At 34.3% G+C, this 11851-nt stretch overlaps 1 protein-coding gene across 1 annotated transcript; it reads left to right on the top strand.

Moving 5' to 3' along the window:
- Positions 1-9760: 9760 nt before the first annotated feature.
- On the top strand, positions 9761-11626 carry LOC139857122 (putative homeobox-leucine zipper protein ATHB-51). Its single transcript, XM_071845850.1, has 3 exons — positions 9761-9866; positions 10478-10812; positions 11357-11626. The coding sequence occupies exons 1-3, from the start codon at positions 9761-9763 to the stop codon at positions 11624-11626; spliced, it is 711 nt and encodes a 236-aa protein (XP_071701951.1).
- The last annotated feature ends 225 nt before the right edge of the window (positions 11627-11851 follow it).

The raw sequence follows: 11851 nt of genomic DNA, 5'->3' as shown, positions 1-11851 counted from the left end.
AGCCCTCAATCGTTTCACAAACACTCCTCAAACTTTTTATATTTTCACAAATCAATCTCGCCCTTTATAACACTTAACTATATAGCTTTTATAAACTTACCACATAGTTTTCACATTTTATACTTTAACCATTACACTTCTCACTCATTATAAATCGATCCCATAATTTTTACTAACAACTATTCATTATTATTATTATTATTATTATTATTATTATTATTATTATTATTAATAATAATAAATCAACCACATAATTTTTCACTTTATTATTGTTTAACTTTTTTTCTTATTATAAATTAACTACGTAACTCATTATATATATATATATATATATATATATATATATATATATATATATATATATATATATATATATATATATATATACATCTCTAAAAGACAAAGGTTTTATGAATAGTTCTTCCCCATGCTTTAATCGTTTATACGTCGTGCAAAAATGTTGTACCCACAATGACACCACACTAAACATTGATAACTATTATAAACTTTAGGGCGTCAAATGTAAATTCCTAGGGTAAAAAATGTAAACTCCATAGGGGTCTAAAGTTAAAGTTCAAGGGTCAAATCGTAACTTCTTTATTTTTCATAAAACTCCCCAACAAATCCACATAAATTTTTAACCGCCTTTAAATTTTCGTACGACTTGGGATAGGTTTAACCGACATAACCATTAAACACAAAATACTTTTACGAACCAAATACAACAAATTATATCCGAAACGGAGTACCGACGCGGAGCGAGGGCTCCTCCACTAGTTATATCAAAAAAAAAAAAAGTTGTAACGTTTTACCCATTCGGGTTATTCACAGAGAGAGTAATCTAACCCCATACTCTAGTGTACGCATCCCATCAGAAACACTCACTGGTTGTTTCCACCCCTTCCCTGGCCACCCCAAGATTCGAACCTCAAACCTGTTGCAAGGGGAGCCCAACCAATGGGCCTTTGGGATGGTTCTTTAAATTATATCAAGAACATTTATTAAACAACTATATTGTTTTTTTATTTATGCAAACGGTTAATAAGGTAATTTTACATCCTTTATATTGTTCATTCAAAATGATTATTATCATTCAGAACCCACTTCGTTCAGAACTTTTGAATCATTCGGCGTTAAATCATTCAGTTTTATCGAACATAGCCTAATTTACATGGTGGGTCACTCGTCTATTAATTAACTTGATGAGTTATTTTTACTGTCTACTAGTTCCCTGGATAGACGTAACATTGATATTCTTAGCACCAAGGTTCTTGCAAGTTTTTTGGCAGTATCATCAGATGGAGGGCTTGTGGTAGGGGCCCAGGTTGGTGGTAGAGTTGGCAGATGTATTGAATAAATGGTGGGTTAATGTCATAAATGAATGTAGAGTACGGATGCAATACCAAAATTGAATCCAGAATGTGGGGATGATATGTTTAAATATGGTATAGTATGTTCTAGTACTAGTGTCTCTTAATAATAGATGAAGATAGCTAGCCATAAATTCTGCCCTGGGATGCTAACTATAGGTTCGGCGCAACCTGCATTACCGTCATTAGATCATCATCTGGCTGTCCTTATGCGGACCCCGGCCTCCCGACTGTATTGGATATTCCCTCCCCCTCCCATATATGTATTTGAATTTGAATGTATATATGCGTGTAAATATTTGTCCATTAAAGAACTACTGTAACTTTTAATATGCATATTCATATTTATAGAGATATGGATATATATATATTCACAATAAGAGATGCTTAGGTAACTGCGATTTCACTTTAGCAGCAAGACTAATGATCTATGATTCTAAGCACATTATTTAGTTGGGACTGTATGTGGACCACTTGTTTACTGTTTAAAAAAAGCATATACTAATCAATGATCTTCAACCCTTTGGCTTTCACCATGGAGGATAGTTTAATGCACAGGCTAGGATGAAATTAACTACTATACACCTTGGACATGGAATCAAAGATAGTTAGCCCATTTGCTTTCAATTTAATGGACTTCTTAATATTATTGTAAAGTGTTTGTTTTTGACTTGTTAAATTAGACGTGTATTAATGAAGAAGTGTGGATTTCCACTTAGGTCACGACTTAAAAATTATTACGGAGACTACTTTTGTTCAATCATACCTTTGTTATTTTGGGAAAATACAAATTATATAAAGGAAAAGCTTTTACAACAAAACGATGGATATAACCCAAGAAATAAACAAGGCCCACAACAAGACAAAAAATTACAACCTATCTAAAGTCCCAAAGTAAACCAACTTACGGGGATATTTTCAAGAATCACGATTCACGGATGAGAGACTCAAACATTAGATTGGTAATTAAAACGACTCAAACATTAGATTGGTGATTAAAACATAATTTGAAAATCGAAGCCCATAGTCATCTATCAAACCAATTGCATTGTATATTTGAATAATCAGTGAGTGCATTTGTGGATCAAATTGTTGGGAAATTACGGTCTCACTAATTCCCACCACCCAGCCCAACAATAATAGTAAAGAAATAAGAACAATACACAACACAAGATTTAACGTGAAAACTCCAAAACAGGAGAAAAATCACCGGCCCCCAAAAAGATAAATACACTATATCACAAATTGACAATGATATAGACGACTCTCTTAAGCCAACTACACTCTTCAAAATATTTAACTAATAAAACTTTCAAACAAGGGTAAGAAAGAAAAAAAATAATCAAATACTTAAAGTGTATTGATTGGTGCAATTTGGAAGTAATCCCATAAGCTCCTTTTATAACCAAAGAAATTACTTCTCACTCTTTCCATCCATCGATGTGGGACTAAGCAAAAAACATTTCTTCTACTAGCCAAAAAATCAAACCAACAAATCTCCACCTTTTGGATAGAAGAAGATAACCATGCTTCCACATTGCAAGGATAACCGATGTAGACGCTTTCTCGACGACAACTTCAAGATCCTCATCTTCATGTCGTTGACATTATCTCCCAAGAGACAAAACTTGCATCTTCATCGAACATTGTCAAGACCCGACAATCATTGTCATCACAGACAATCATAACTCTTAACAAGAATTATCATACTCCACCATTAAGAGTATATCACTTAGAATATCACATTCCAAGCATTTCACCTCGGCACATGTTGTTGAACAACCAGCTGAAACTTTATAGTGTAACTTCTTGTTTGGCTTTCCCTGGAAGTTTCATCAGCTACAACATCAGTTTCCACCACACAACCTGCATCAATGCCAAACCAATGCCCATGTGCAATTGTGGAACCGCTAACGAACATCCCTTTCCATGGTGGCGCAGACACACCATGGGGATGGTGTGACTTCAGAGGAATTCGTCACTCTCCGTAACAACGGAGACAATGTTAGCGTCTTTGGAGCCATTTGTCGGATTAGCTCCACCTGGACAATTAACCCTTACATGCCCAGTCTTCCCGCACCTCCAGCATACCAGATTCTTTCCAGAGTTTCTCTTTCGCCTATCCGAACACAACATTGTCGTATCTCCTGATGACGAGACCCCGTTACTGTGGCAACCCGAAAATTTTTGACCAAATTTAAACTTTATCTTTAAATGATTTGACGTTTCCGACACGATAAGCAAAGTCTATGAAGTTGAATCTCAAAATTTTAGAACCGTTTCATTACATTTGAGTATTTGACTGCTCTCGACGATTCATGAACAATTATATGTATGTATATATATATGTACAAGTAAAAACGACTTTCCTACAGTAAAACACTATTTGCTACAGTAAAATGACTTTGCTACAGTAAAACACTATTTGCTACAGTAAAACACTATTTGCTACAGTGAAACCGTATTTTGCTACAGCTCAGTAACACTATTTTGCTACAGTAAACACTATTTGTTACAGTAAATACTATTTGATGTCGACGAACTAGCAAACAAAAACAGATAAGGCGGCCATGCGATCGCATGACAAAAACACTGAAAACTCATGCGATCGCATGGGGTACTGTTTCAGGCCAAGTAGTATAAATAAGCTCGATCTGGTTCCAGTTTATTTCATTATTTATTTTACTCCGTATTATTATTATTATTATTATTATTATTATTATTATTATTATTATTATTATTATTATTATTATTATTATTATTAATCCTATTATTATTAGTAGTATTAGTACATAAAATACTACGATGAGGTCATGAGCGTGTCACTTTCAAAATGGGTTTCGAGCGGGATAGAACTAAGGAAATTATGGGTTATAATTATGGAGGTTATGTGTAATATTCGCAAGTCAAACCTAGTGTTTATCATCTCCGTTACGTCTACATACTTTCCTACAATATTGAATCTCAATATTGATACGTAAGCACTCATATTTTATCTTTTATATATTAATTGTGTATCCATGTCTAGTGCTCGAGTATATATATTTATACATGCTTGTATGCTAAATTTCGTCGTTAAACAGTTATGATGAATCACGAAGTAAATACATATATTACTGATAAAAGGTATATGATATGCATGTTTTTGAAAAGCTGGCGAAAAATCAATAACTTTTCATTTAGATATCGAATAGTTTCGATGAACAAATTAAAAGATATGGGCAACTGAATTATGATCAACGTTGATTGGAATTGCTTTTGAATCTGAAATTAATATTTAAACAACTTGTCTATGAGATTGATAAATTGGATTTTTGAATATTACCAGCCGAGTAAATGAATCATTATATAAGGCACGTCTCGTTTTGTTGAACTATTGTCAAAATTGACTTTTTGAAACGACTTTGGATAACTTTTGTATGTCGATCTTGAGTATTAGGATTATGATACACTATGGCCCGACCAAGTTTGATAGACATTTATTGACCAACATATGTTCTCTAGGTTGAGATCTACGGTTATTTGGTAATCCGAGTTTCAGTCACATTTTGGTGAACGACTTTATATGCTGCTAAGGTGAGTTTCATTGATCCCTTTTTAATTGCTTTTGCAATATATATTTTTTGGGCTGAGAATACATGCACTTTATTTTAAACGCAATGGATACAAGTACATACTAAATTCTACACTGAGTTTGAACCGAAAATCCCTTAGCTTTGGTAACTGTTAACTGCCAGTTATAAGAACTGGTGGGCGCGAGTAGTAGTATATGGATCCATAGGGCTTGATATCCCCGTCCGAGCTAGAGCACTAGCCTTTTAACGGACGTATGCTATTTGAGAAGCGTACACGTTGGTTTGCGTGTATTATTAAGATGATTATACAAAAGGTATAAATTATATATACGTTAAAGTTTAGTTACCAGGGTGCTCAATTTCGTAGAATATTTTGATAAACGTTTCTGGATGAAACAACTGAAATCTTGTGATCCACCTTTATATACAGATTATACGAAACATTAAAACTATGAACTCACCAACCTTTGTGTTGACACTTGTTAGCATGTTTATTCTCAGGTTCCCTAGAAGTCTTCCGCTGTTTGATTATATGTTACACAAGCTATGTGCATGGAGTCTTACATGGCATATTTTTTCAAGGAAACGTTGCATTCACCAAATCATCACCATGTATCTTATTTTGACTGCATTGTCAACGGAAGTACTATTGTAAACTATTATTTATGGTGATTGTCTATATGTAGAAATCATCAGATGTCGAAAACCTTTGATTTAAATATTCATTTATGGTGTGCCTTTTCAAAAGAATGCAATATTTATAAAACGTATCATATAGAGGTCAAATACCTCGCAATGAAATCAATGAATGGCGTGTTCGTCCATATGGATTTGGAGCGATCGTCACAGTTACCTTCCAGTCTTTTCTCCTCAGATAGGAGCTTGCTAGTAACGTCTTCAAACTTCAGAGTTTTCTTCCCATACATCAAAATAGGTTTCATGTGTTCATAAGACGATGATAAAGATAATATCAACCTCAAAGCTTTATCTTCATCATCCATTTTAACTCCAATAGCCTCCAGTTCTGAAACAATACCGTTAAGAATAATTAGATGATCTGAAATCTATGAACCCCCATCCATACGCAGAGTATGAAATTGTTCTTTAAGACACAACCGATTTGAGATGCCATTGCCCTGGTACAACTGCTCTAGTTTAACCCAAAGCTCCTTTGCCGTTGATAACCCGTGCACATTTGCAAGCACGTTCTTTGCAAGACACAAACGAATCGCACTTGCTGCCCTCAAATCCATATCATCTCATTCTTCTTCATCGAACTTACTGCTAGAATCACTGCCGGGAACAAAGGTGGGTTTACCTTTCAATGTCTTGTGTAACCCGGACTAAATCAACACATCCTTGACTTGAACCTGCCATAAGCCAAAATTGATCATCCCATCAAATTTCTCTACATCAAACCTCATTGGACTGAACTTTTACATCGTATCCGTATCCTATAAACAACACTTTATCTGATTTTGCTCACGTTTCGAATAGCCAAAAGATGTAGCAAGTAGCCAGGACCCTTTAAATCGGAAATCCACAACTCGCCACTAACAAATCCAACTATTACTACGAATCAGAAAAAATATTGTCTAACCAGATACCCTATACGATCAATAGAACTCGTTTATGATGTGGACGATCCACTCCCGTGGCAACCACAGAGGCACAGAGCATACTCCGACTCCTATAACCGAGACCCCCGTCAAACCTGACGCTCTGATACCAATTGTTGGGAAATTACGGTCTCACTAATTCCCACCACCCAGCTCAACAATAATAGTAAAGAAATAAGAACAATACACAACACAAGGTTTAACGTGGAAACTCCAAAACAGGAGAAAAACCACCGGCCCCCAAAGAGAGAAATACACTATATCACAAATTGTTACAATGACATAGACGACTCTCTTAAGCCAACTACACTCTCCAAAATATTTAACTAATACAACTCTCAAACAAGGGTAAGAAAGAAAGAAATAATCAAATACTTAAAGTGTATTGATTGGTGCAATTTGAAAGTAATCCCATAAGCTCCTTTTATAACCAAAGAAATTACTTCTCACTCTTTCCATCCACCGATGTGGGACTAAGCAAAAAACATTTCTTCTACTAGCTAAAAAATCAAACCAACACAAATGGTACAACAAACCAGGGCTGATTTTTATCATTTTGGCACCATAGAATCCTCATGGTACTAATATATTGCTAGATAATATGTATGTACAAAATACAAAGCTACACATATGTACTAAATTATTGGTCCCTTAACTATACGGAAAGCAAGAGTAAAAGTATCAATGTCATATGTATGCTACATATGCAACACAAACATGTTGTCCGTAGTCCAGTAGTTTATGCAAACGTATGTACTCGCACTTTGTAGTTTTATTTATGTAGGGTGGGTCCACCTCAACCACCATCAATTTTTCTTTTTTATTATTTACCCATCCATCTCATATTAATAGTCAATCTTTCTTTTTTTGTCCGTACCAAATTAATAGTTCACTTCTATAAACAGATAAGAATAATTAGTTAGAGTACTTTTATACCCTCATTTTATTTAAGTAAAACAAAAATGTAGGTAAAAAGTTTGGGTTAAAGCTGAAAAGTAGACAAATAAGTAAATGTGACAGTCACGTTTTCTTAAACTGTGTGATTTTTGTCTGTGTACTATTGAATTGGCATAGGGAGGGTATCTTGTTTATTATGTGGCTGCTATCCTTACATTAATTGACATAGACACACCTCCGGTCAAAATTTATTCCTCGAAAGTAAGAAGCCGGGACAAAAAGTAAAAAAGACCTCCCAAGCAGCGCATAAGTTGGGGGATTATTTGAAGCGTGCCCTCTCTTTAGCTTTGTATTGTTTTGCTTTCTTAGATGGTTTTCATTTGTAGCTCGGTTGGTGTCTTGGTATTGTGTCTTTGGTTTGGTCTCTTGGGGCTAGGTCCTAACAGTGTTGGTTTGTTTGATTTTCGGTTTGTTGGTTTTGTTGTTGGTGGGGCTCGCTTCTAGATAGCTTTGGTTAGTTTGTGGGTTTAGGCTTTCTAGTTGTGAGGCTCTCCGGTTTGTGCTCTCTCGATGTTCGGCTCTTTTATCTTTTGATAAGCTCCTTGTGGTTTAAATAAGTTCCCTTTTTCGTAAAAAAATAAAATAAAATGAAATAAAAAGATCCTCAAGGCCTTGTTTAAAAGCTTCAACAAAAACATGGTTAACCACATATAAGATTCTTTTTTACGTGAATCTGGCCTATTGTTTTAATAACAAGATTGAATATTTGTATTGATCTGATGACATTATTCTTGATTAAAGTTGTAAATTTACACCGGGAAAACCAAAAACTAATATTTTGATTCTCATTCTCAAGTTAAGTCATATAATTCCTCTTATATCAGTCATCTTATCAGACACAAATCTAGGCACACATAATAAGCATATTAATATTTAATACAGTATCATATATCATTAGTATGTAGGAATAGGAATACTCATTACATGTTACAAAGACATGATCTAGATGTTGCAACTTCTCTTCCTACATTTGTAACCAAGTGATCAGTTTTCCAACCATAATGAGAGAGACAATGATATAAAAAAAGTGCAGGTCTGTTATGTATAAGTCAGAGGAGGCATAAAAAGTGAAGGCATATTATATATAATATATTGTCAGTCAGTCCAAGATGCTTTACCATTATATCTTTATCCATGCAGCAGGCAGCCTCAAGATTAACCTTAACTCCTTATGGGACCAGACTGTGACCTATTACTAATACCAACAAAAAAAAACACAACATTTTTTTTACGATAGCCTAGGACCGTAGATAACGGTGCGTTTGTAAGGCTTGACACTCCTAGGTGTCATCACAAAAGCCCAAGAAACGCCAGCAATGGGCTTTTTTTGCAAAATTTAGGTGGGGCGTAGTTTAAAGAAAAATGCAATAAATTAGGGGCGTATTTTGATTTAATTCATTTACTATTTTTAATCACTTTTTTAACCCAACTTTCAATTATATTTTCCCACATTACCCACAAACGCCCTCAACAACCTTCCCTATTACAACCTCCATACTTAATTAGTCACGGGCATAACCTCAAAAATACCCCTCATCCACTCCACGTCAGCGTCACCATTATCCGTGATCTAATGGTTAACGTCTTGATATCCTTATGTGAGCAGACTATATATGACCTACCAGACAGCCATTACATGATATATCGTACTCGACCTTCCTAGTAATCTAAACAGCCAAATAGCAAAAACCTTATCCGCAGGGCCGTCTCATTGCTTCTGAGGGCCCTGTGCAAGCATAAAAATGGGCCCTTAAACGTTAATTATTTTCATAGAACTTAGTTATTGTTTGACTTAAACTAATCTAATCAGCTTTTTGAATCAACACTAATTCGGCCCAACACTAATTTTTTGGGTTAAAAGTATAAAATTATAAAGGATTTATAAAATTTTGGGCTCCTTAAAATTTTCGAACATGTTCGATCGCATACTTTGTACATGTCCTAAGAGGCCCCTGCTTATCCGTTTATTTGACCTCCCACAATCCCAAAAAACTTTCTATATATTACAATCTAATCTCACTCCACAATAAGTACTAGTGTCTATTTGTCTCACCCTTTATTTCTACCATTTACTTCTTATATAAATACACAACTCTCTTGCATAAATAAGATTCACAACACCATCCCTACATATACATTACTAGAGTGTGCTAGCTTGTGCTAATTAAACTTGGGTTTTTAAAGGAAGACCAATTGAGTAGAAAGAAGAAGAAGAAGAAGAGCAGCTAGAGTACTAAGAATGGAGTGGAGTAGCAGCAGTTCCATACCATATATTCCTCGCCCTACGCAAAGTTCTTTCGCCTTTCTTTACAATTATAACAATGATCCTTACATATACCCATCTGGTAATTTATTCAATCTATTTTTTTCTATTGCTTTATTTAAATTTGTGTGTTTTCTTATAAGATTGAGATCCTTTCGCGTTGAAACCAACATCAGATTTCATGTTTAGACACATATCATGTACATCACATAATATTAGTTACAATATGGAGGACCCACTTTTTGCAGAAAATTTAAATGGTTGTGATATTTTCACCGTCATTTTTTACAAATCCACCACAATATGTATTAGTACATACAGTACAATTTATTAATGCATGCCCGGTGGATTTATAAGAAATGATGATGGATTAATCATCGTACATAATTAAACGTCAAATATTTCTGTAAGGAACATGAACATGACCTGTCAATTTTGGTTTTGACGTGACATAATATCAATATTTCCATATGTGTATAGTTTTATCTAAAGTATGGTTTCTTAAAAAATTGACCTAACTTGAAAATTGTCTAATCAGAGTATCATACTATGAGAGGAAAAAAAAAAAAAATGTAACATGTGGTCTTACCACTTTAATGTACTCGTGTTTAATTGTTTATGTCTCTATGTCTATTTTTAGTTTTTGTCTCTAATATATACTCTGTTTTAAATTTTTAAAAAAATTGATAATAGGGGGAGCAGAGATGAAGCAACAAATGATGCAACAAGGATCTTTAGCAATGATGGAGTTGAGCCAACTAGATTATGATAATAATCAGGACAAGAAGAAAAGATTGACAAGCGAACAACTCGAAGCGTTGGAAAACAGTTTCCAAGAGGAGGTTAAACTTGACCCTGATAGGAAGATGAAACTTGCACATGAATTAGGATTGCAGCCTAGACAAATTGCGGTTTGGTTCCAGAACCGACGTGCTCGATGGAAAGCGAAGCAGATCGAGCGGTTGTATGATGCACTTAAACAAGAGTTTGATGCTGTTTTTAGAGAGAAACAAAAACTTCAAGATGAGGTATATATTTGCATACCATAATTTCCCCTGCCTAAAAACATTGCATACTACAATAAATAACTCAAATATATCTTGACAAAATTTGCACTTAAACAAGAGTTGTATACGAAGTATTCAATTGCTTTAACGAGATTTTCAATACTGATAGGTTACTTAATAAGACTAAGGATCGACATTGCAAGAATTAATCTATTTTTTTTTTTTTTTGAAGATTTGTTTTGAAACACTTTATTTATGAAGTGTTGCTATAACTCTTATGATTTTTTATTTAAAGTAGTTACGACGTGTATATGAAATTTTTTATATTGATATATCTAATTTTCGTGAATTACATCCCTTATTCGTAAATCCTACCTTCGCCTATGTCCCAACCACCTCAAGTTACTTTGCTAGTAAGGTTTGGAACTGATGTGTATTAATTTGTGAAATTTTGCAACATTACATTGTTATCTTATACACATATAAGTATGTTAACTTCTTTTTTTGACCTCAATTATAAATAGTTTGTTAACTAACTGTGTGTATTGACCCTTAATTAATGAAGGTACATGCATTAAGAACCATACTCAAAGAACATGGGAGCAAACGACAACCAGCAGTATCTATAACAGGGTACACAGACATGTCGGGGGACGAGACTGTTGAAAGTATGCCGGTCGCACCATTTCACAGCTCGAACCCTCATTCTCACCATGATGGGTTCGGGACCGAGGAAACCACGGGGGCTCCTTTTGACTGCAACTATATGATGAATTACGAACCCATGCACACTTCCTCTTATTCTAACTGGAATGTTCTTCCTGCTTATCCTTGAAAATTGTTATTTGATTAATATTGTACTTGTTAGTATCTAGGTTCACTAGTTTTAAGAATGTTGTTAGTATTAGTTTATTACTCTAGTTATTATTATTATACAATTAGAAGATTAGTTTATTTATAAGTTCTCAAACATTTAAATTTAGTTAAATAACAACTTCAAACTTCACTTGCCATCTTTTAAAGCATTAGGCTTTTAGCATAGTAAGCTGTCATGTTTTAT

Source organism: Rutidosis leptorrhynchoides, chromosome 1, assembly GCF_046630445.1.
Source record: "Rutidosis leptorrhynchoides isolate AG116_Rl617_1_P2 chromosome 1, CSIRO_AGI_Rlap_v1, whole genome shotgun sequence".
In the NCBI taxonomy this organism is placed as follows: domain Eukaryota; kingdom Viridiplantae; phylum Streptophyta; class Magnoliopsida; order Asterales; family Asteraceae; genus Rutidosis; species Rutidosis leptorrhynchoides.
The sequence above is the reverse complement of the archived record's forward strand: the minus strand, read 5'-3'. Positions and strand labels throughout refer to the sequence as shown.

Excerpts from the sequence above, each read along its gene's own strand:
- LOC139857122 (XM_071845850.1), top strand. The coding sequence starts at position 9,761 with ATGGAGTGGAGTAGCAGCAGTTCCATACCATATATTCCTCGCCCTACG. Across the intron at positions 9,867-10,477 it reads TCCTTACATATACCCATCTG|GGGGAGCAGAGATGAAGCAA; the intron begins GTAATTTATTCA and ends AATTGATAATAG. Across the intron at positions 10,813-11,356 it reads AACAAAAACTTCAAGATGAG|GTACATGCATTAAGAACCAT; the intron begins GTATATATTTGC and ends TAATTAATGAAG.